Source organism: Mus musculus, chromosome 5 (assembly GCF_000001635.26).
Source record: "Mus musculus strain C57BL/6J chromosome 5, GRCm38.p6 C57BL/6J".
Classification (NCBI taxonomy): domain Eukaryota; kingdom Metazoa; phylum Chordata; class Mammalia; order Rodentia; family Muridae; genus Mus; species Mus musculus.
Window position 1 is genome coordinate 33,093,612 of NC_000071.6, and position 25,856 is coordinate 33,119,467.

The window sequence follows — 25,856 nt, forward strand, 5'->3', positions numbered from 1 at the left end:
ACATAACCAATTTACTTATTTGTTTTTAATTTATGTTATGTATATCTGTGCCACATGTGTTCAGGAGCCTACAAAGGCCAGAGAAGACTAGAGTTATAGGCAGTTGCGAACTACCAAGTGGGCTGGGAATTGAACCCAGGTCCTCCTGTTAAAGCAAGACGTGCTCTAATTGCTGAGCCATTTTTTGTCCCAGGACTACTCTTCTTCTTCTTCTTCTTCTTCTTCTTCTTCTTCTTCTTCTTCTTCTTCTTCTTCTTCTTCTTCTTCTTCTTCTTCTTCTTCTTCTTCTCCTCCTCCTCCTCCTCCTCCTCCTCCTCCTCCTCCTCCTCCTTCTTCTTCTTTTGGACACGTTCTTCACCTTGTTTGGGTAAATACCAAGAGACTGACTTGGTTTTCATGGTAAGATTGTGTTTAACTATTTAAGAAACAGTGACAGTTTCATTTGAAGTAGCTGCATCATTTTTAAAGAGATTTATTTATCTTAGTTTATGTGTATGGGTGTTTGGCAAGCATGTATGTCTGTGCACCATGTGCATAACTGGTACACCCAGAGCCTAGAGCTGTCAGATCCCCTGAAATTGGGGTCATGGATCATAGTGGTCATGGCCACTAAATAGGTGTTGAGAACCGAACCCTGGTCCTCTGCAGGAGCAACAAGTGCTCTTAACTACTGAACCATCTCTCTAGGCTCCCATTTTGTATTTCTACTAGCAATTAATGAATACCATTTATCCACAGTCTCGCTAGCATCTAATATTTTTAGCAGTTTGATCACCTGCTGGCCATCCTAAATGTGAGTAGAAGGATTCGTTGTTCTAAGTTTGCAGTTTTCTGATGACAGGGATGCTTAATCTCTTTTTCATAGGTTTATTGACCACTGTTTGTATTTTTTGGTGAAGCAGCTCTGCAGACCTTTCCACTACCTCTTCATCAAGCTGCTAACCTAATGGGTGTAAAGAGGTCTCTGTGCATTTAGAATCCTTGATTACTTTATTATTTTTTTAATTTCTGCGTATGTCTCTCTGTGTGTATGCCATGGCTCAAAGAGACCAGAAGGTGTCAGACCCTTGGAGCTGGAGCTATAGTCAGCACAGAGCTTCCTGACAGAAGTTAGGCTCCCTGCAACAGCAGCAGTGCTCTTAAGCACCGAGCCACCTCCTCAGGCCTCCGTAGTCACATGTAAAACAAACCTTTGTATGTAAGATGTCTCTTTCTGTCCACGGATGCTCTGGACTTACAGTTAGCACTAACTTCTGCTCTGGCCACAGGGACTCAGTATATGCTTCTCACAATGCACTATCAGGCTAAGAAGGAGTTCCCATGCCTACACAGGGTAACCTCTCAGTGAGGTTCTGATTTGTATTCATCTTATTAGAGAGTTTGGTGGCTTTAGTATGCTTGTCTGCCATGCTATTTGTGTTCCATTTTATATGAATGAAATTCTTAACTTTTATTCCTTTTATTATGGCATTGGGCCCCACAGTTGACTTGAATGGGAGGATTGTAAATCGACAAACCCAGTGGATGGAAATCTCTCTCTCTCTCTCTCTCTCTGTCTCTCTCTCTCTCTTTCTCTGTTTCTCTTTCATGTGTCCCTGTCTCTGTCTGTCTGTCTGAGTCTGTGTCTGTGTGTATGTCTCTGTGTGTGTGTGTCTCTGTTTGCCTGCCTGCTTGTTTGTTTGTTTCCCCCTTTTTCTCACTGCTAGGTATCAAACCCAGGGCCTTGAACATGCTAGGTAGGCTAAAACCTGTCTCTCTACACACTTCAGTTTGGACCCATTTATGGCCAGTTTCCTCTGTGACTCAGGTTCTTGCATTTTAATTAATCCTGCTTCCACGCTTCGGTTGATATTCTGGTTCTTCTGTATTTGACACTGGACATGGTTTCGCTCAATGTGAACCATTTCCTCCTCTACCAGGGTTCCTGTTTGGGGAAACCCCGCTCTCCTTAGTCATCAGCATCTTGAATTCATGCCTAATGGGATTGTGAGCTAACACAGACTTGCTCATCTTTGTAAGCATTTTGGAACTCCCAGTATTTCAGTTGCACTGCCATTGCTACAATCAGATAGCTCTCTCCTCCCAGTATCTGATGTCTCAAGTGCCCTGCATGTGAAACAGTTAAGATAGGGAACATCCTTCCCGACTCTCAGCTCATACAGTTTCAGTTTTCTTCACCCACCATCCATCATCTATCTTCCATCACCACATTTATCTACCCCTTCCATCTATTCTGTCTGTCTGTCTGTCATTTATATGTGCACTCACACATCTGTTCATTTACCCACCATTCTCTGGTTTCTCTTTTTTCACTATTGGTGTTAAGGATTGAAGTCAGTGCCCCCACTCCCCCACACTAAGCCTGTCCTTTCCCACAGTTACAGGGACTGCTCTATTAAAAACTATTAGAATACTTCTGTAGTCACTCAGCCTACATAGCTGAGTCGATCACAACAAATCAAAAGATGGACGCTAAGTGCTGATAAATAAAGGAAGGGATAAACAAAGTGTGAGCTATATATACAGTAAATGTCATTTATCATTAGAAAGAAAGAATGTCCTGACAAATATTATAATGTGACTGAACCTGGGAGACTTTGTATTAAGTAAAACAAACCAGACACAAACGACAAGTACTATAGAGTCTATTTATACGAGGTATCTGGAATACTCAAATTCATCCAGTCAGAAAGAAGAATCCTAGTGCCAGGGGCAACAGAGGCAGATGAGGCAGGGAGGGTAGGACCGTGTATCACTTTAATGTTACTGTAAAGATGGCAGCTGCACTGAGCTGGAGGGCGTTTCACAATGTTTACAGAGATGAGTAATTCTGTGTTGGTTCAATGTGACAATTGGCAGCAACCAATAAAAGGACTGTGCACTAGAACTCTGGGGTGTTGCTAGTCAGGAGGAAGAGAATTTCCCCAAATAAGAACGCCGGTAAAGAAGGAGGTAACTCAAGTTGATGAAACCACGTTCAGTCTCAAGCATGAGAGAGTCAGAACACTAGCCGGGAAAGTAAAAATCAGGTCAAGGAACTCCAGGAACTTGAGCCACAGGGGATTCTGGGTCCGTATGGTAGAGAGGACTGTACACTTGCTAGAAGAATGAAGATAAAGGAACTGCAAGGCTGTGGAGCTTTGCCCTGAATAGACCCCAGGGTTGAGGTAAAGAGACTGAGCTGTGGGAAGAAAGGAGCTCTGCAGAGCATTTTGGCGAGGTAGCGCGGCACAAACTGAAGCCTGTGTCTAAAACTTGTTAAGATGTCAAATGTTATGCTTTTATTTTTAGCTAAGGGAAAAACTGTAATAAAATTTATGTAGATACTAAGTATTTGTTGACTTTTAAGAGTTGTCAAGGCCTTGTGTAGTACAAACGGGAGACAGCACAGAGCAAAAGAAGCAAAGCCTACTTTGGTGGACCTTCCCTTTGAACAGGGGAAGGCAGCAAACAAAGAAACAAGAAACTCACGTTCTGTTGGAAGTACTGTGAAGGCCATGGATCAGAGTGGGGCAGGATTGTTTTACAGAGAGTTGTGGTCAAATAGGTGATGGATCTTTTTAAAAAAAATTTATTTATTTAGTCATATATTAATGTATGTGAGTACATTACTGCTCTCTTCAGACACACCAGAAGAAGGCACGGATCCCATTACAGATGGTTGTGAGCCACCGTGTGGTTGCTGGGAATTGAACTCAGGACCTCTGGAAGAGCAGTCAGTGCTCTTAACCACTGAACCATCTCTCCAACCCTCTTTTTCATTGCTTAAGTAGATGGTGATGTATAATGTTGCTTTCATCATCAGGAGTCTATTAGCCATTTATTTTGCTTTATAAAGCTTTATTTAAATTTTTTCTGTGTATGGGTGTTATGCCTGCATGTGTGTCTGCACCATGTGAGTGCCTGGTACCTTCAGAGGTCAGAAGAAGGCATCAGGTCTCCTAGAACTGGAGTTACAGATGGTTGTGAGCAGCCATGTGGGTTGTTGGGAATCACACTCCGGAAGAGCAGCCTGTGCTCTTTACCAGCAAACGATTGCTCCAGCTTTGCTGGTAGGTCTTAACTTTGCCATCTGAGGATCTGCTGAAAGTCATGGGTCCTCTCTTCTGGAAAACACAGACCTGACCACTGTGTGTGCGTAATCTTAGGGAGTTAGTGGGTGTTTGAAGCCCACCTCTGAGGGGACTAAGGGTAGGAATCTGGCTTTATTGGTTCCCTTCAGTTTATGGAATGGACCCTAGCATGCTTCACTTACTGCACATGGTCCTCTGGGATTCTTTGCCTGCCCCCCACCCCTCTGCCCCTTCTCCTGCTATTGTGTCCAGCCATGCAGACCACAGGTACTTCCAGTTCCTAAACAGGCTTTCAAGTCTTCCCTCCAGCCATGCTCCTTTAGGAACTCCTGTTGATCCTTGGTTGCCATCCCTTTCCCTCTTGTCACTCACCATCTTCTGTAAAGGGACTGGGTCAGACTTACTTTACAGCCAGTGCATCTTTCCCATTGTGACTGTCTATGTCATTTGTATCATTTGTTCTCTTAGGTAACAGTTACTGAGAACTACTGTGTGTTAGCCCCAGGCCTGGGCACAGTGAGGGTCAAAAGACGTTGGCACTATTTTCACGAAGCTTAAATGTTAGGGGAGATTACAGATATTAAATATATATAATTATATAAACATAAATTAAAACCCATACACATGTAGGAAGGATGGAAATAAGGATTTCTTGGATAGCTTTTGGGCTAGGGGTGGAGGCGAATCAGGAACCCCCTTGGAAGAAACTTAAACTGAGCAGAGAAGGTGGTGAGAGTGGCTGGTGAGGAGGAAGGGCCCTGGGCAGCAACCAGCGACCAGCGTGCAGGTACCACATGCAGACGCTCCTTGGTTGACCGGAGCAGAGCCAACATGTCATTCAAGTTTGTCTGACACGGAGTAGACATAATGAGTGAATAAGTGAGTCAATGAGAGAGGGTTTCCATGTACGGTTTCTGGGATTTGATGCCATACGGGGCAGAGAGGGAGTTCCTTTGATGGTGAAATCTGTTTCATTCAGCTCAAGTGGTGTGCTGAACCCTGAACGAAATGCAAGGAATTGCAAAGGAGCTGGGGAGAAATGATCTAGGGAGGAAGGGTTTTCATTTTATTTATTTATCTATCGATTTATTTATTTATTTATTTATTTGTTGCTGTTTTACCTTCAGGCTATATGCCTGTGTGTTATCTTTTAAAATTTATTTGGATGAAGTAAAATCCACACACTGTAAACTAATCACTGTGAAATGCACAACTTGGAGGTAGCTCGCACACCCAAATGCTCTGTAGCCCCCGCCTCTAATTCCAAAACATGCCATCATTCCCAAGAGGCGGGCGCTCCCAAGTAGCCACCAAGCACTGCATGGGTCTAGGGTCTCTGAAAGTGGAGGCTGCTAGTTAACCTGTCCTCTTTGCACCCCTGGTGTTTAGAACAATGTTTATCTGGTATTTGTTAAAGATGCAAATAACTCTCCAATCCCACACCCAGCTTCAATGTGCCATCTTGGTCATTTAAATGTACAGTATAGAAGATTAATTATATCCAGAGGGCAGCCCTACGACCTTACAGTTCACAGTTGTGCCCACCACTGAGTTCCACGGCTCAGTGCCCATTAAACAGTAACTCTTGGGTTAAAGGTGTAGGACAGTGATAGAGTGCTCTCCTCCAGGTGCCAGGCCCTGGGTTTGATCCTCTGAAGCATAAAAAACGCCTTAATACCTCCACACTCCCTGCAACTCCTGTCTTATCTAGGTGAAATTGCCCAGGGAGTTTATTAATTTTAACTATTAATTATTGTCAGTTTTGTGTGTGTGTGTGTGTGTGTGTGTGTGTACACGCGCCTGTGTGTGTGCATGAACGATCTATGTGTAGGTGCATGAGTTAAGGCACAGCACTGAGTCATTGAGACCGAGGTTAATTTGCGGGCACAGTTCTCTCTTTCCACTTTTCTGTGGGATCTGGACCTAGACTGCAAGCTGTAAGGATTCTGAAGTAAATGCTTTTCCCACTGAGCTGTCTCGGCAGCCTGAGGCTACTTTCTCTCTAAATTTAAAAGAAAAATTCTCATAGAATATAATGTGTGTAGATACTATCTGCTGCCTGTTTCCACCCTGAACTCCTCCTAGAACCCTCATTCCCCTCCCAACTTCATTTCTCTTTTTCTTTTTCTTTTTCTTTTTCTTTTTCTTTTTCTTTTTCTTTTTCTTTTTCTTTTTCTTTTTCTCCCTTTTCCTTCAAAATAACTCACTCAGGCTAATTAGAGATGGCTGCATGCATATGAATGTAGGATCACATTCACTGGGGCACAGCAAGCCTACCTTGGGTCACACTGATGAGTGGCTGTGGAGAGCTCAGCCTAAATGAGACAGTTTTCACACACACACACACACACACACACACACACACACACACACACACACACGAAGGGAGGGAGGGAGGGAGGGAGGGAGGTAGGGAGGGAGAGAGAGCGAGCACACACACATACACACACACACATACATACACACACACACACACACACATACACACGCAAAGGGAGGGAGGGAGGGAGGGAGGGAGGGAGGGAGGGAGGGAGAGAGGAGGGGAGGGGGAGAGAGAGAGAGAAAGAGAGAGAAAGACTCGGGAACATCATGGGAGAGGGGTTCAGAAAGGCAGTAGCAATTCTCTTTCCCTTAGTTATCTTTAGCAGCCCGGTTCCTCAGCTATGGGCAGAGCCTTCTAGGGGCGGAGCCTTGAGAGCCCCTTCATTTTCCATGCTGAAATGTTGTTGACTGGCTTGGTCTTATGCAGGCAGCTGCAGCTACTCCAGTATCTTCAGAGGGTGTTACTGCACATCATTTTCAATGTTTTGGTAAAAACATTTTGGTTAAAAAAAATTTCTTATTATCTTTATGACCCCTCTTCCACAGTATTCCTCAGCCTGTGTGTGTGTGTGTGTGTGTGTGTGTGTGTGTGTGTGTGAGAGAGAGAGAGAGAGAGAGAGAGAGAGAGAGAGAGAGAGAGAGAAAGTTGTTTTGTTGAGGCTGAACACACCAGCTATTTTTTCTCCTCACTTTGACAAGTTCTAAGTCTCCGTATTAACTGTCATCTGCAGAATAAAGAGGCTTCTGTGAGGAGTGAGAGATGCCCTAGTCTATGGGTATAAAAACATGTGTTTAAAAGGCAGTGTGATACTACATACATCACTTTAGCAAAGGGTAGCAGCATCTATGACTTCCAGGTGATGGAGTCTCGGCCAGGTTTACAGTATCAGCATGAGCTGCCTCCTGCAGCATAGACTTTCATTCCGATTAGAATGTGTTGGTTACTCCAACATCATCCATGCCATCATTACACCAGCGGGCGGACCTTCACAGCTGGTCATTACTGTAGCTCACAGGGTTCACATCTGGGTAAGATGCTCGATGGCTTTTCTCTCCGGGAGCCTGCGTAGCACCTCCTGGCACTATGAAATCTATCCACCAGGGAGGATGCTATCAGATCAGTAGCAGCTTGATTTCTTTATGTCCTGTGATCACAGTGTGTGGCGTCTTGGGTAACCAAGAACAACGACAATAGCCTGCATTGTTTTGGGGTCTCTGGGACCCCTAAACAATAACTTGATAGGGGATATCCCGTACTTGTCACTGTGCCTTTTGTTTGCTGACCTATCACTTCTGGGAGGAGTATTATACCCCAGTGTAGGGGAATTTCAATTAAATATTCTTTTAAAAATATATCTTTTAGAAAGCATATAAAAATAGGTCCTATAAGTTTCCCCCAAACGTCCCTTAGTGTTGGTTGTCCCTTCCTCTCCTGCTCCTCCTGTCACATCTCCTCTTTACTCTAACTTTCCTTCCGTGCTCCCAGTTCCCAGACTCACGGCCAGCTGACTTACGGGTGTTGAACTGGCCGCGTGGTCCAGGATCCATTTCTCGAGCTGCAGGCTTCTGAGGACTTGCTTCTTTGTTTCATCTCAAAGAGGGAGAAGAGACCTGTTGAGCGCCAGTCACAGTGCTGTGTGTCTTTCAGAGAGCTGATCTCTCCAGGATCGTGTGACAATGAACTCTTATATTTTATCTTTCTCTCACTCCAAGCTCTGAGTTTGCAGCAAACCAAAAAGTATTCTAATTTCTACTTATATTTCTCATAATTAATGGCTCACTGACATGTCCCAAACCTATAGACAACTGGGATCAACTGCCAAATGGGAATAATGTTGGAGAGGGATGGAGGGCTGTTGGCCTAGAGGTGGCCTGCAAATCAGGACTAGGGCATCGGTGCTCCTTGATTTGACCCCTCCTGTGCCCTCTCTCCTAGCAATGGTTAAAATACATACAGGAACATTAATTGAATACTAGCTTGGCCACTTTCCGTCTGAAGGAGCTTGGGGCAATTTATTTAATCTTTTGAGTCCCAGTGCCCATGAGATGGGAAAACAAAGATGGTGGTTGTGAAAACAGAAGCTGTACCACTTGTACCCAGGTCATGCCTGTCTCTGTGTGGGCAAGGGCATACCTGAGAGCCCCTCATCTTTGAGCCCAGATAAAATGACCATGATGAAGATGAACGTTAACCCTGCTCTTGAGCACACTGGCGTGCTTCCTTCCGATGCAAAGAAGCATCCTCCTTAGTTGCTTTCTTGTTCACTTGCAAGTGAGGGAAGCAAAGCCCTGCCAAGCTAGGCAGCGTGGTCAGAGGCCACTTCTCTTGTTAGAGGAGAAGCCGGAATCCTATGTGCCCGATTACTACCCAGTGCTGTGCTCAAGGGAGTTGAGGGGCTAGAGGGGGTGGTGCGTGAGTGTGTGGTGTGGCTGGTGGCATCCAGGGAGGACCCTGATTCTTTACAACAATGGTTACTGTTCCCTTTCCTGGTTTTAGAAATGACCGTCCAGCGGTTGAAAAAAAATCTCATTCCTGGGAGGCACAGCAGGGGATAATATTGAGGCTAAAAGTGAGGATGGCAGGCTTTTGATATGCAAGTGTCGGGGACTTGTCTACAGTGAATAGAGAAGAGACTGAGAGCCAGGCCCTTAGGAGCCCAGCTAGACTCAGAATTGATTCTAGGGTCTTTAAAAAAGAGGACAGCTAGGGATGGTCTGCCAATTTGACTGAAAAGGAAATGGGCAGGGACAGAGCAGTGACCGGCCTGAGGCCCTGAGGCTCTGAGGCCTAGGCTCTTTGGAACCCAGGCTCCTGACTTCCAGCTGTGAATTTTTGCATTTTTTCTGCTACCTCCTCCCCCATGCCTTGGAGCCTGAGGCAGTGTTGGAGGAAAAGCTCAAGGGGAGGAAGGTAGGCTAGGGGTGTTGCAGGCGCTCCGTGCTTCTTCTCTAAAGCTAGTCTGGGACTGGGTTTCTTCAAGTCCTGAAGGGCGGACGCTCTGCACGGGCCGAGGCTGCAGGGCCAGCGCTGCTGTTGGCTCACTGTGTGACTGTGGGTCAGTCATGCTTTCTCTGTTAGTCATTTTTGTTCTGAGCCTGGGCTTCTGGTTCAGGTACCTGTCTGAATGCCCAGGGTGTGATGAGCTCCTTGGCAGAGAGTCTTTGGCATCTTCTCGGCTGTGTGCTCCACTTCACTTTTTTGATTCAGGGTCTTACTATATATACATAGCCCAGTCTCCGGTCAGGATCGCCTTGTCTCTTCTGTCTCCTGAGCACTGGGATCACAGGGGTGTGCTACTGCAACTAGATACCTCTCACACTTTAAACTGGTTTCGGAGCACATTACAAGTTGTCTCTTGCTCTTTGAGGGGGCTTGGTTCCAGGATCCGGTTAATATTGAAATTCAAGTCTTTTACATACAATGGCATAATTATATATATATATACACACATACAACCCACATGTCTTCTCATGTGCTTTAAATCATTTCTAGGTTACTTGTAACACCACGGCATGCAAGCTATGAAACATCACCATACTGTATTGTTTAGAGAATCACAAGGGAAATAGTCGGTACCAGTTCAGTACAAAACTCTTTCCATCCACGGTTGGTTGAATCATTTCAGTGAAGACACAGGACAAAGGAATGGCAGTAGTGGGACCCCTTCTCCCAGGCTGCAGGTGGTTGTTGTTCTTTCTGTGCTCCCTCAGTGGGTAGCTCCCGCAGTGGGTAGCTCCCGCAATTGCTCTTACGGGGGGAACTGCACTGTTTCTAGGGTCTAATGCTGTAGAGGTTCGGGAATGGGTGTCTGTGATGCTGGTGGTCAAGAGATTTGTACTGACTTTCTCCCAGCACCGTCCAGCAGTCTCATCCTCCTGACCATTTCTCCAGGAGACCAAGAACTTGGCTGAGTTCTCTGAGAAGTCCTGCACTCCTCTTTCACAGAGACGGCAGTCCACAAAGATGCCAGGTCTGCTTCAAAAGCACCTGCCGCAGATGGGCCCCAGCCTATAGATGCTTGGCTCCAGGTGCCTCTGGTCCCTCTGTGTAGCAACTCCTTTTCTGCCTCACGTGGGACTCCGTGGCAGACCAGGCGTGGCAACTGTTCGAGGTGCCCACTGCAGGAACACAGAGGACTTTTGTGCCAGGCAGTCACCACCCCTTAGCAGGCCCCTCCCTGCTCACAGAACAGACTTTACCTGCCGGCCAGGCGCCCAGGCGCCCGCAGACTCTCTTGAGCTTTGCTCGGTCTTCTTAAGGCACTGCACACCTAGGAGCTGCTTCCCGACGGTGCGGTGCAGCGCAGCAGCACAGGGGCCCAGCGTTCCTGCCGCGCAGCCCCACTGTCGCGGGTCCCCTCCCTCGGGGCTGATCATTAACTCAAAAGCAGTATAAGGAGTGAGTGGCCCCGGTGAGCCTGTGAGCCGAGAGGGACTCGTCGCCACCGCCATGGACAGTAGCACCTTGAGCCCCGCGGTTACTGCCACCGATGCACCCATCCCGTCCTACGAGCGCATTCGCAATGCGGCTGACATCTCAGTCATCGTCATCTACTTCGTGGTGGTGATGGCTGTCGGGCTGTGGGTATGTGCGGGTCCTGGGCACGGGCTAGAGAGGCCAGGGCGACTGTGTGGCATGAGAGGACACACAAAAATGCCATGGTTTCCCTGAGCCACAAAGGGGCAGGATGGGCTTACAGTGGAGATATCCCGGGAACGCTGGGGAAGAGTTCAGGACACAGGAGGCCTGTAGGTAGGAAGGTAGAGGATGCCGAAGGGAGCCTGTCAGAAAGGCCCTGGAAGATCCTGGGCTGAGGGGGGAAGTAGAGGGTCACAGAGACTAGAATAGAATGTGAGGGACAGGAAAGGCAACTTGGAGCAGCATTGTCTGACCTCTTAATTATCCACTTTCCAATGGGAAAGCAACAGCTGAGAGCCAGGAAGTCATCACCTCTGCAGACTGCAGGTGCTTGGGGCAGCCTATGGCTGACCAATGCCCCCTTCTGGGGAAGGGTAATCCAGAGGTCTTGCATGGTGGAATTAAAGAGGCCATCTGGGGTTAGAGATGAGGAAGGAGCAGGTGAACGGAGAGTGAACTGGTCTCAGGAAGAGGGAAGTATATATATCTCTCCTCTTGGGACTCTGGGACACACCAAACCAGAGAAACTTGTTCTTCAAAGCCTGGAACTTGGAAAGTTCATTTATGATGCTGGCACACCTAACAGCTGGGCAAAGTGTGCAAGCATTTTAGTTACCTCTAAAGGTTGAAGTGTGGAAGAAGCTGGAGTTAGGAAAGGATGGCAGGCATTAACCCTTTCACTAACAGAGCTCCATCAGGGAGTAAAAGGAAACATGGATTTTTTTCTTTTATTTTCAAAAAGAATTGTATAAATCACACATAACAGAAAGGCTCCCCAAGTGTCACTTGCATGGGACCTGTGGGGTGGACGCTTCATCAGTATACCTGGCTTCCTTAACAGTAGCAAGTGTCTAGCATAGGCACCTCGACTACTGCTCTCCTGTGGTTGAACTAAATGATGCAGAGTGAACCTCCCACAGCCTCTGTTCATCCACGTCTGAAATAGACGTGCTTGCATCTATGCCTAGGATCCCCTCCTCCAAATATTGAGAGTTGAGTCTGAAAGGTCTTTATGAGTCTAGGAATATCTCTTAGGCTTCTTCCATTCACCTTCCAGGGTTTGGGATCCATGCCCTGGATAGTTCTTGCTTGTATTTTCAAATAAGATGGGCAGCAACAGTGAGCTGGACAATACACCTTCACACGAAAAGCCACAGAACTGGGAAGACAGGAATGCCAGTTACAGTTTCACACACGAGGAACTTGAAGTCACAGGTGGTTGTGAGTTGCCTAAGATTTTGCAATCCTCGGGACTGTTCCAGGAACTTAGGTGTCCTGATCCTTGCCTAGACACTAGATCTTCAAGCATAGCGCTTGCTCCCTGCCTTCGCCCTCCAGTTCATGTTGATAGATACTGGAGCCAAGATGTAAGCCCACTATCTGCTAGCCATACCAGACGGCCCCCTTCCCAGAATGCACTGATCACTCAGTGCTCTTATCCCAGCTTCTCTTAGCCTTCCCAGTAATCCTGCAAGTGTTTACATTTCTTATGGTGTTTGCACTTTTGAAATATCTGTGATTTAATGTCACTTGTCCTGTTAAAATGCTACTTAATGAGCCTGTTAGTATTTGGTCTATGTTCAATCTTCCATTAGCCAGTGCCTCTGGACCTTGCTCATTTACCACTCCTCTTTTTCCTATTGAAGTGTTACGGTGGCTTGATCTAAGGATGGATACACTGGCTTCTGAGTGACTTCTGGGTTGCAGAGACTAACCCAAGCCCCTTGTGCTGCCTTAGAAAACCACCCACAGCTAATGCTCCTCCATCTCCAGCCTCATCCATTCCAACAATATTCAGTTTGGGTCAACTTTGCTTCCTCTTTGGTTATCTTTGAGTTTTGGGCCATTACTTGCTTGATATTCATTTCTCTTTTCCCTCACTATTTCACGTTGCTTCTTCAGGGGGTTTTATAGCAGCTTAAGTTGAATCACTGACCTTATTCTTGCTGGGAGATGCTAACAACCCAAACTAGAGTTGTTAAGAACTATAGCCCAATGGTTAAATGTTGGGCCACAGCCCATTTTTATATGGCTCATAAGCCAAGAATAACTTCTACACTTTTAGAGGGTTATACACATAATAGAATAAGGCAAAATAAAATTATGTGATAGAGAACCCACAAAATCCAAAGCACCTACTATCAGGTCTATTTTGTTCTCTTTTCAAAAATTTATTATTAGTAGTTTATTATATTGTGTATACAGGTGTGTTGTTTGCATGTCTGTTCCAATGTGTTCAGTGTCCTAAGGGTTCAAGACGTCAGATCACGCAGAATTGGAGTTACAGACAGTTGTGAGCTGCCATATGGGTTCTGGGAATTGAACCTGGGTCCTCTGAAAGGCCAGCCAGTGCTTTTTTTTTTTTTTTTTTTTTTTAAATTTATTTTTTTGGTTTTTCTAGACAGGGTTTCTCTGTATAGTCCTGGCTGTCCTGGAACTCACTCTGTAGACCAGGCTGGCCTTAAACTCAAAAATCCGCCTGCCTCTGCCTCCCAAGTGCTGGGATTAAAGGCATGTGCCACCACGCCCCAGCCAGTGCTTTTAACCTCTGAGCCATTTCCCCAGACTGCTTGTCTTTCAGAGTTTTGTTATTTAAACCAATAAGATCTTTGCTACAGGAGTTGGAATGGCCTTTCAGTTAATAGCACCATTGAATGCTTGAATCGGAACAGCCTCTGGGGGAACCCAACGTTTTCATTTTATCACTGGGGGGAAGAACATGTAACCAGAGCTCATCTAGATGAATCAGTACCCGAGCAGGGATGATTAGAACTCAGAGCATCCGATGCAAAGCCTGTGCTATTCTTTCTCTCTCTGCTTCAAGACAATGCTTTCCTGCCTCCACTGTTCCTTCCCCACCATTGAAGGGACAGTGCTGTTCCCATGTCCTCTGTTTCTTCTTTCTTCATGGATTTGCAGCCCTTGCTGGCCTCAATCCTCTTCATCCTATAATCATATATCTCTTCATTAAACTTTGGACAAAAGAATTTTCGAGAGTTGCCCATAGCTTTACCTTGAATATCTCAGCATAAAGTTTCTCCTGGGGTCCAGCTTCCATTTCTGGACAGCCTGGAGGAGGTTAAAAAAAAAAATCTTCCTGGTACCATCTCGAACCCCACACCCTCAGCTTCTCAGTTTCTTACATGTCACTTGATTGTGCTCTATGTAGGTTCCACCGAACATGATTGGTACACGTGAGTCTTCCACTCTGAGGGCCAACACCCTGGCTCGTTTCCTTCTTTTCTCTCAGAGTTCTGCCTCTCTCTGTTGTGCACATTATACCGTGTGGCTTAATGGGTCAGCTAATACCCAGCTCTTGCCGGGCAGCTCAGGTCACGTGGTGATTTGATGGACCTCTGTCAAACATTCAGTTTCCGTGAAGGTCCAATAGCAAGCCAAGAGCTGTCTTTCAAAGGGAGACTAATTGACTGCAGATTACCCTAATTTAAAATCCCCAGGATCCTCTCTGTGCGTCAGCTGGAAGAGCTGAACCGTTTCCTTGTTCCAGGTCCCATTGGAAGGTAGCAGTTTCAAAGCTAGAGTCATTTGGTATATGGGCTGGAGTAACACACCCAAGTGAGGAATGTGCTGTCTTCAGAATCCAAATAAGCCCACTAAGCATTGTGCTAAGGTCTTAGTAGTGGGTGGGGTCAGGTGCAATAACGTAATCTTTAACCTTAGGAAAGGATTATCTATATGCGCCCCATCCCGCTGAACTCCTGGAAGTTTCACTGAGGTCGTGGCCTCTTGAATTTCGGTTGGATATTCTCCATCCTCTGATGTGCGCATGCCTCACCAACAAAGTCTGAAGTGGTTACTACTTCCTGGTCACTTGGTCCATTCAGCATAAGGCCATCAGCACGGTGGGCCAGTGTGATATTTAGTGAATCAGATGGCTGATATAGGTGTCTCTGGACTACGTTATGACACAATAGTGCTGAGAGCTGTGCAGAGGGTGGGGATCCATCTCAAGAGGTCTCAGAGAGGAACAATAGTAGCAACTGGGCTGGAGACTGTTCTTGTGAAATTTTGATAATGTGGTGGTTTTCTGCCCTGGTTCTAAGAATTTGCCTGAGGCTAAATTGAAAAATAATAGTTTATTTTTGCTGGCCGAGGAGGCTTTAAGACAGCCTAATAGTTGACCTGTTATTTGGTGATTTCATCTAGATAACCTTCATCTTTGTATGTATTTTAGGAAGTTTCTACTGTGCTAGGCTTTCATATGACCCCTCAAATGGCCCTTAGTTTTAGCTGTTTCTCCCTTGTCCCCTTCTTCCTTCCAGCTTCCTGTTAGACCTTCCCACGCCAGTCCCGGCTCCAACCCTCCATCTATCACTGTCTATTCTACTCTTCCTCCATAGGGAGATGCCTCCCTTTCCCACAGTCCCTTCCTCTCTACCCAACTTCTATAGTCAAACAAACTGTAGCATGCTTGCCAATGACTTAACAACTAATATCCACATAGAAACAAATGTATATTATATTTGCATTTGGAGTCTCGGTTACCCTACTCAGGATTATTTTTTCTAGTTTTATCCATTTACCTGCAAATTTGTGATTTTATTTATTTATTTATTTATAAAAATTTTATTTATTTATTTAATATCTATATAACTAGTACACTGTATCTGTCTTCAGAGACACCAGAAGAAGGCATCAGATACCATTACAGATGGTTGTGAGCCACCATGTGGTTGCTGGGAATTGAACTCAGGACCTCTGGAAGAGCAGTCAATGCTCTTAACTGCTGAACCATCTCTCCAGCCTCGACTTCATTTTTTATAATGGTTAAATAATATTCAATTGGTGATGTACCAAGTTTCCTTTATCCATTCATCTTTTGATTGACTTCTGGGTCGTTCCCAGTTTATGGCTCTTATGAATAGAATAGCACTGAAAACAGTTGAGCAAGTGTCTCTGTATTAGGATTGGAGCATCCTTTATGTATGTGCCCAAGAGTGGTATAGCTGGTTTTGAAGTCGGTTGATTCCTATCTCTGTCATGAACCACCACCACACTGATTTCTATGGTGACTGTACAAATTTGCATTTCCACCAGTGATGGAGGAGCATTCCCTGTATTCCAAATCCTCTCCAGCATGAGCTGTCACTTCTGTTTTTGGTTTTGGACATTCAGATTAGTGTAAGATGAAATCTCAAAACAGTTTTGATTTGCATTTCCCCATGACTAAGCATGCTACATAGTTCTTTCACTGCTCCTCAGTCGTTCGTGTTTCCTTCTCTGAGCATTCTCTGTTTTGACCTGTAAACCTCCCTCTCCTCTTTTAAATGTTTTTTTTAAATTAAAGTATGTTTTTATGTGCGCTGGTGTATTGCCTGCATGTATAATGTGTGAGGGTAGCAGATCCCCAGGAACTGGAGTTACAGACAGCTGTGAGCTGTCATGTGGGTGCTGGGAGTTGAACCCGGATTCTCTAGAAGAGCAGCTGGTGCTCTTAACTACTGAATCATCTCTTCAGCCCTTGGGTTTTTATATATTTTGGATGGTAGACCTCTATCAGATGTGTACTTGGTAAAAAATATTTCCCCATTCTATAGGCTGCTGCTCTGTCCGACTGACGGTGTCCTTTGCTTTACAGAAGCTCTACGGTTTCATGAGGTGCCATTTGTCAACTGGGGTTCTTAGTGCCTGTGCACTAAGAGTTATGCTTAGAGTCTTTTCTTGTGCTAGTGAGTCCAAGACTATTCCCCACTTTCTAATCTATTAGGTTCAGTGTGTCTGGCTTTATGTTGAGGTCTTTCCTTTAGAGTTGAGTTTTGTGCAGGGTGATAAATATGGATCTATTTGCATTCTTCTACATACAGCCACTCACTTTGAACAGCACCATTTGTTGAAGATTCTGCCTTTTCTCCAGTTTGTATTTCTGGCTTCTCTATTTAAAAAAAAAAATCAGGTGTCCATAGAGTATGGTTCTGTCTTTGATTTGATTCCATTGATCAGTGTGTCTGTTTTTATGTCAATACCATTATTTTTTTAAAACTACTAATACTCTGTAGTATAGAACTTGAAATGTGATACCTACAGCAATTCTTTTATCATTCAGGATTGGTTTAGCTATCCTGGGTATTTTGTGTTTCCCTAGGGAGCTGAAAGTTGCCCTTTCAAGTTGTGTGAAGAACTGTGTTGGAATTCTATGGGGCTGGTGTTGAACCTGTGCATTGCTTCTTGTAGGGGGACTGTTTTCGCTGCTTTACTCCTACTGACTCTTTCTAACTTCTGATCCTTCTTCAGTTTCCTTTGTCGGGGCCATAACATTTTTACTGTACAAGTCTTCTGTTTGCTTGGTTAGAATTACCCCAAGATATTTTATATTATTTCAGGCTACCGTGAAAGGTGTTATTTCTTTGACTTGTTTCTCAGTCCTTTCGTTATTTGTATATAGGAAGGCTACTGATTTTGTAAAGTTAACTTTGTATTCTGCTACTTTTACTGAAAGAGTTTTTCAGCTGTACGAGTTTCCTGGTGGAAGTTTTAGGGTCACTTATATACACTATTAGATTATCTGCAACTAGAGATATGTTGTCTTCTTCTTTCCAGTTTGTATCCCCTTGATCTTCTTTAGTTGACTTATTGCTAAGACTTCAGGTACTGAATAGATATGGAGAGAGCAAACATCCTTTTCTGGCTCCTGACCTTAGTGGAGCTGCTTTGAGTTCCTCTCTATTTTTGTTGATGTTGACTTCGAGCTTGCTGTGAACTGCCTTTATTATGTTGAGGTATGTCCCTTGTATCCCTAATCTCTATAGGACTTTTATCATGGAGGGGCGTTGGATTTTGTCAAAGGTCTTTCCTACACGCAATGAGATGATAATGTAACTCTGGGCTTTTCCTCCCCAGCTCTTTGTTCCCAGAAATAATGACTCTGAGACTAATTATTTATTAGTAAATGCTTAGGCCAATAACCTTGGCTCTGCTTCCTGACTAGCTCATATCTCAACAATCCAGTATGTTCTAGTCTAACTTCTACTGGCTAGTTACCTCTCCTCAGGCTTATGCAGACCACCTTTCTTTTTTTTTTTTTTTTTTTTTTTTTTTTTTTTTTTTTTTTAAAGATTTATTTATTTATTATATGTTAGTACACTGTAGCTGTCTTCAGACACTCCAGAAGAGGGCATCAGATTTCATTAGGGATGGTTGTGAGCCACCATGTGGTTGCTGGGATTTGAACTCGGGACCTTCGGAAGAGCAGTCGGCACTCTTAACCACAGAGCCATCTCGCCAGCCCCAGACCACCTTTCTTTATGTCCAGAAGAATCTTCCCCCTGCTGACTATTTCCCAGAGTTTCTCTCCCTCCTTCGTTCCTTTCTTCCCTCCCTCCCTCCCTTCTTCCCTCTCTCTCTGTCTCTCTCTCTTTCTTTCTCTCTTTCTCTCATTCTACCAGAACTCCCACCCCCTATTTCCTGCCTCAGTTCATTGGCCAAAGCTTTTTTTTTTTTTTTTAATTGACAGGTGAACACTTTTACACAGTGCACTAACACTTCTTTCCACACAATCGCATGTTTTTTGTCTTTCAGTTTGTTTATATGGTTTCATTTATAGATTTACATATGTCATACTATCTCTGGGCTGAAGCCTACCTGATCATGATGAATGACCTTTTTGATGGGTTCTTGGATTCAGTTTACAAGTATTTCATTGAGAATTTCTGCATCTAGGTTCATAAGAAAAATTGGTCTGTAATTCTCTTTTTTGGTTGTGTCTTTGTGTGGTTTGGGTATCAGAGTGACTGTGACCTCATAAAATGAGTTGGGCAACGTTTTTCTGTTTCTATTTCATGGAATAATTTGAGGAGTGTTGGCATTAACTCTTCTTTGAAACTCTTCTGCACTAAAACCATCTGTCCTTGGGTTTTTGTTTTGATTCTTTTTGTTTTTGGGTTGGGAGACATTTAATGGCTGCTTCCATTTACTAGGGATTATAGGTCTGTTTAATTTTTTTAAATCTGAACTTGATTTACCTTTGGTAGGTGGTATGTATCAAAAATGTCCCTTTCTTTTAGATTTTCCAGTTTGGTGGAGTATAGGTTTTTAAAGCACGTCCTTATGATTCTCTGGATTCTCTGTGTCTGTTGTTATATATACCCTTTCTGCCTCTGATTTGGTTAATTACGTTATTCTCTTTCAATCTTTAATTATTTTGAATAAAGGTCTGTCAATCTTATTGATTTTTATCAAAGAACCAACTCCTTGTTCCATTGATTCTTTTCTTTCCATTTTACTGATTTCAGCCCTGAGTTTGATTATATCTTGCCATCTATTACTTTTGGTTTCTTTTGGGTGTTCTCTCTCTCTCTCTCTTTGTTCCAAAGTTCCTAATATGAACTTTCTCCTTTTTTTTTTTTTGATGTAGGCACTTAGTGCTGTAAACTCACCTTTTAGAGCCTTCTTCATCCTGTCTCATAGGCTTGGGTATCCTGTGACGTCATTCTCATTCATTTCTAGAAAGTCTTTCATTTCTTTCTTCTCTCATTTTTCATTCAGTAGTGAATTGTCTGTTTCCATGAGTCTGTAAACTTTTTATTGTTTCTGTTGTTGTTGATATCCAGCCTTAATTCATGGTGGTCAGATAGGATATGGGGAGTTATTTCAATTTTCTTGTATCTGTTGTGTCTTCCTTCATGTCTAAGCATGTGGTCAATTTTGGAGAAAGTTCCTTGAGCCACTGAGAAGAAAGCATGTTCTTTTGTGTTTGGGTGAAGTGTTGTGTAAGTTTCTGTTAGGTCCATCATCTGGTGACGTCAGTTAGCCCCAGCATTTCTCTGTTTAGTTTATGCCTTGATGATCTGTCTACTGATGAGAGTGGAATACTGAAATCACCTACTATCACCATGTGAGGGTTAATATGTGATTTAAGCTATAATAGTATATCTTTTAAAAACTTGGGTGCCCTTGTTTTTAATGCATAGACGCTAAGAATTGCAACATCCTCTTGGAATTTTCTTTGACAAGTATGTAGTGACCTTCTCTTCTCTTCTGGTTAGTTTTGCTCTGAAGTCTAGTTTTCCAGTATTAAAATGGCTGTACACTCTTGCTTCTTAGCTCCATTTGCTTGAAATGTCTTTTTCCATCCTTTTACCTTGAGGCAATGTCTATTCTTGATGTTACGGTGTTTCTTTGATACAGCAAATGTTGGTCTGTGTCTTTTTCTTAGGGAATTAAGACCATGCTGCTGAGAGCAAACACTGTGTGAGCAGTGTTTGTTGATTTCCATTATTTTATTGTTGTGGTGTGGGTTTTTTGTTTTGTTTTGTTTTCTTGAGTGTTGTTAGCTTCTTCAGGTTGCAGTTTTCTTTTTAGCTCCTGTAGAGCTGGATTCATAGATAGATACTACTAAATTTGGTTTTTACCATGAAACATCTTTCTCCATCTGCTGTGATGTTTTGCTATGTATGTGCTGGCATCTGTGGGTCTCTTAGAACTTCTTTAACATCTGTCCAGACCCTTCTGGCTTTTAGAGTATCCATTGAAAAGTCAGATATCATTGTAATAGGTCTTTATATTTTTATGGTCTTTTTCACTTGCAGCTTTTAATATTCTTTCTTTGTTCTGTATGTTTAATTATTAAGTGCCAAGCGGAATTTTTTTCTAGTCAAGTGTATTTAGTGTTCTATACTCTTTATGTACCTTGATAGGTGCCCCCTTCTTTAGGTTAGGGAAATTTTCTTCTATAATTTTGTTAAAAATATTTTCTGTGTATTTGACCTGGGCTTCCTTTTTCCTTCCTCTGTTCCTATTATTCATAGTTTGGTCTTTTCATAGTGTCCCAGATTTTCTGGATGTTTTGTGCCTGCTTATTTGTTCCACTTTGGTTTTGTTTTAGATTTAACATTTTCTTTGACCAAGGTATCCATTTCTTTTATCCCACCTTCAGTGCCTTAGTGTCTCTCTTCCATCTTTTGCATTCTGTTGGTGAGACTTGCCTCTGAGTTCCTAAATTTCTCATTTCCAGTTTTCCCTCAGTTTGGATTTTTTTTTTAAAATCGATTCTATTTCCACTTGCAAGTCTTGAACTATTTTCTTCACTTCACTGTTTGTGCTTCATAGATTTCTTTAATGGGCTTGTCATTTTTTCTGTTAGGACCTCTAACAAATTTATAAAGGCCACTTTGAAGCCCTTGGCTTTTGGGTTAGCTGTGCTGTGTTTCTCAGGCCTCCTGTGGATAGGCTACAGGGCTACAGTGAAGACACACTGTCCTGGCTGTTATTGTGATTTTACACTGCTGGGTAGGAGTTTGGGTTTGAGATGATTGTAGTTCTAGGTGCTGATCTCTGGTCTTGTTATTGTTGGGTGGGCGTTTTGTTCCTTGGTTTCTAACTTTAGAATTATCTTCTTTTATTATTAGTAGTATTATTTTGGATTTTTGAGACAGGGTTTCTCTGTATAGCCCTCACTGTCCTGGAACTCACTCTGTACACAAAGCTGGCTTTGAACTCAGAAATCTGCCTGCCTCTGCCTCCCAAGTGCTGGGATTAAAGGCGTGCACCACCACTGCCCGGCTAGAATTATCTTAAGAGTGATCGTTCCCCAGTCAGTTTCTAGAGTATGAACCTTTTAGTATTTATTCCCATCTCAGTGTCAGCTGTCTTCTCTGTTCCTTTGCCATGCTGCTATTCCCAGGAAGACTACTGAGTCTTCAGAGTATGTCTTGTGGGAGGAAGGACACACTGCCAGGAAAGAAAGACTTGAGTGCTCTCCCTGGTACTCCACTACACACAGAGATGCTCAATAAATCCTTGTTGATGGATTGGATGCATAAAAGCCTTATTTCCCAAAGGATTCCAAGCCACTGGCACAGTCTGAGCACCTGTAAGAGTGGTGTTTCTGCTGCGGATGTGTTTGCTGCAGAAATGACTTCAGAGGTTAATTTCTTTGGACCATTGATAAGAGAAAAGCCACTATCAGTCATTAACAAGAGTCTGGACAAAGGGGCCAGGGAGGGAGGGAAGGAGGGAGGGAGGGAGGGAGGGAGGGAGAGAGAGAGAGAGAGAGAGAGAGAGAGAGAGAGAGAGAGAGAGAGAGAGGGGTTCAGAGGTGGTGATTCCAGAGGAGCTGTGAGCGAGGCTGTGCTCATTCTGTGATGGAGTATATAGGCCATTTGCCTCCTTTCAAGACTTCAGTGGCTCCCTGTGTCTGTGAATAAAGCCTGCTCCTTTTGGCCTGGCATTTGAGAGCCTCAATATAGTCTTGTTTTTCACCCTCTCCACATTCATTCACCTAGGCCAGGCTCAAAAGCTAGGTAGGATCGCTGTTGTCCTCTCTCCACACACTGGGTGCTGAACTGCCTCAATCCCTAAACTGCCAGTCCTGAAGTCTGAAATCTCCCCCCTCCTCCCTGCTCCCCCCCCCAGGTTAACAAAACCCCACCTTTCCTTCAAAACCTGGGGAAACACTGCCCCTCTGCGAAGTATTTCTTGCCATCAGAAGGGCTTTTTTCGTTCATTCTGAACCCGGACACAATATATTGCAAATTAATGGCTCTAGCAAGTTCCCATGTATATCAGAGAGGAAAAATATGAGTTGAGTTTGAGTATCTTGTCTTTTCAGTAGGACTAAGTGTTTACACTGTGCATTATTTCGACATTTTAATTTTTTTCTTATATTTTTGGTTGTGAGCCAAGCCTTTAATGGCTGAGCCATCTCTCCAGCCCCCCTTTTTTTCTTAACAGTTTTATTGAGATTTAAGTTACATACCCTTTAGTACTTTTTAAAAGTATATTTCATTACACCTTGGTATGCACATAAGAAAGACACACACTTACACACAAAAATGTCCCATTTCCCCTTGTTTAACATGCAAAGAAAACAAAGTGAACAGGTCCAGGGCTTGCCCCAAACCGCATGGTAGGTAAACTACATAGCTGGCTCTAGGGCCTCAGTTTCCCTGTCTGAACATTCATGAGCTCCTTTGTGTGAGCCTGCTGAGGCTGGGAGTGAGGTGGGGGTGAGGGGGCAGGAGGTTGTGGCGTGTGCATGCGTGCAGGGCGGATAGAACTGAGAAGTGCTTCAGAGAGTGGAATGGTTACAAGATAGAGCTCATTGTGGGAGGGGGGTGCTCTTTTATTGGCAAAGTAACTCTTCGTATTTCTGGTTAAATTTTTGACCCTCTTTCCCCCAGGCCATGTTTTCCACTAATCGTGGTACCGTTGGAGGCTTCTTCCTGGCAGGCCGAAGTATGGTGTGGTGGCCGGTAAGTTTTCTCTGGGAAAAAAAAAGTGTTTTGTTTTTTTTTTAATCTTTCTTTTTCATTATTTATTTTTTGATATTATAATATAACCACAGCACACTGCCCCCTTTTCTACCTCTAAACACTCCCTCATTGCTCTCTTTCAAATTTCTGGCCTCAATTTTCATTCATTGTTGTTATAAGCATACATGTATATACATATACATTCCTAAATATAACCTGCTGGGTCATATGATGTTATTTGCATGTATGTTTTCAGGGCTATTTGGTATCAGATAACCAATTGGTGTGCTCTATCCCTGGGAAGCTCTGAGTGTAGGGTTTCGATGGGTTTTCCACATCCACGTTGGCTTATCTATAGCTGTTGCCTTAGTTAGGCTTATGTTTAGGCAGTCATACTGATGAGACACAACTGCAAAGCAAGTTCCCGAATCCTCAGGTCCCTTTAATCATCTCACCCCCTCTCTTACAATGTTCCCCCAAGTCTTAGGTACAGGAATGGTTTTGTAGATGTATCCCTCAAGGCTGTCCACAGCTCTGCATTTTGATTAGTTGTGGTTTTCAGTCATGGTCTCTGTTTATCATAAAGAGGGCTTTTCTTTATGAGTGGTGAAGCCTGTACTTACTTAAATCTCTGGCATGAGCACAAATATTTAGAATTATAGTTAGGCATTATGTTGACTTAGTAAAATTGTAGGTATCCACGTATCCATGCCTTCACCAAGCCCCTAAGAGGTGGCTGCCTTTCCAATAACAGACACGCTTTCCCGCTTGAGCAGTTCTTAAGTCCAACCAGAGAGCTCTTAGTTACCACTAAGGTATGTGTGCCACGGCTGCACCCTTAGGGCTATCATGCCATGTTGCTCATTGTTACAGTTCATAGGTGTTTTGTTTGTTAGGGATGGCATGGTTGGATTTTGAATTTTTGAATTGTTTTCTTCCTTTGGGAGATTGCGTGGCGTCTTCTGATACCATGAAGGCTCCTCCTCAGGGAGGAGGCTCTCAGCTGGGCTCCAGCTCAGCGGCCTCTGGGCACTGTCTGACGTGCACAGTGTCTTTAGCAATAGGAACTTACCTTCCATCTCTGGGGTTGGGGTGAGGGCAACTGAGAGCAGTAGGAATAGCCTATAAGTTCTGGGAGTCTCTTAGACAGCCTCAACCCAACATCTCAAAACTCATGCCTGGGTTGAAGCAATTTTCTTTACACTTTCTGGCTATTAATTTTCTGTCAGATATGTAGTTGGCAAAGATTCACTCCCATTCTGTGGGCTTTCTCTTGACCTGGCTGACTTTTCTATAGCTGGGCAGATGCTTTTAAAAATTATTTTGAAGTCCTAAAGGAGGTCCTGTCTTCTCCCGGCACTCCTGGGAGGGGAATATCATCAATCCTAGTTTATAAGAAAAAAAATAGGCTCAGCGTGGTAGCGCACACCTTTAATCCCAGTACCCGGGAGGCAGAGGCAGGCAGATTTCTGAGTTCGAGGCCAGCCTGGTCTACAAAGTGAGTGCCAGGACAGCCAGGGCTACACAGAGAAACCCTGTCTTGAAAAACTAAAAAAAAAAAAGAAGAAGAAGAAGAAGAGGAGGAAGAAGAAGAAGAGGAAGAAGAAGAAGAAGAAGAAGAAGAAGAAGAAGAAGAAGAAGAAGAAGAAGAAGAAGAAGAAGAAGAAGAAGAAGAAGAAGAAGAAGAAGAAGAAGGAGAAGAAGGAGAAGAAGGAGAAGAAGAAGAAGAAGAAGAAGAAGAAGAAGAAGAAGAAGAAGAAGAAGAAGAAGAAGAAGAAGAAGAAGAAGAAGAAGAAGAAGAAGAAGAAGAAGAAGCCATGATAGGTCTAAATTACCTAGACCTATGTGCTGTTTTGTTTGTTTGGGATGTCATGGTTGGGTTTTGAATTTTTAATTTTTTTAACCATAATGAAGTCATATCTCTTTATATAAAAATCTTAGGGCTGATTTACTTGAGGTTAGATCTCAGTCTGCCTCACCCCCACCCCATTTTCCTTTTTCTTTTTCTGAGGAGGGGTTTTTATGACTAGCCCTGACTGCTATGGAACTCACAATATAGACCAGGCTGGCCTTGAACACAGAGATCCACCTGCCTCTGTCTCCTGAGTGCTGGGACTAAAGGCGTGCGCCACCACCACCCAGTAGCTCCTAGTTTCTGAGGATAGAGGCCAGGGGAAGCCTTCCCTTAGGAGGGAGGTTTGTGTGTTAGAGTGGGTCTGTGAACAGTCTGGCATTGAGCTGACGGCTGGCTGATGAGCGGCATTAGCCCTACCCAAGGCAAGTAGGGGTCAGTGGTTTTGTGAGGTTTCCCAGGGGTATTGTTTCATTATACATGGCACAGGATTGGATTGCTCGAACAGAGATGCATAGCATTGTTCTTTTGAGCAGAAGTCATTACTCCCTTGGTGAGGCTGACATTTGACTCTATTTTCTTTAACCATGGTTTCCATCTAAGGCTTCATAAGATTATAAAAATCATTCCAGGTGACTGCACTTTATAAACATGAGCAGTGGCCCCACAGTTAAGAACAGGGCCTCTCATAGAGGACCTGGGTTCAGTTCCCAGCACTCACAAGGTAGCTCACAATGGTGATGTCAGTCTCAGGATATCTG

At 43.9% G+C, this 25,856-nt stretch overlaps 1 protein-coding gene across 1 annotated transcript in view; it reads left to right on the plus strand.

The window, feature by feature from the left end:
* The first annotated feature begins 10,607 nt into the window (after positions 1-10,607).
* Positions 10,608-25,856, plus strand: part of Slc5a1 (solute carrier family 5 (sodium/glucose cotransporter), member 1) — a 58,481-nt gene continuing 43,232 nt past the window's right edge. Inside the window, exons 1-2 of the mRNA NM_019810.4 lie at positions 10,608-10,980; positions 23,172-23,243. Of these exons, the coding sequence (NP_062784.3) occupies positions 10,846-10,980; positions 23,172-23,243 (207 nt within the window). The 5' untranslated portion in view covers positions 10,608-10,845. The remainder of the gene's footprint in view (positions 10,981-23,171; positions 23,244-25,856) is intronic.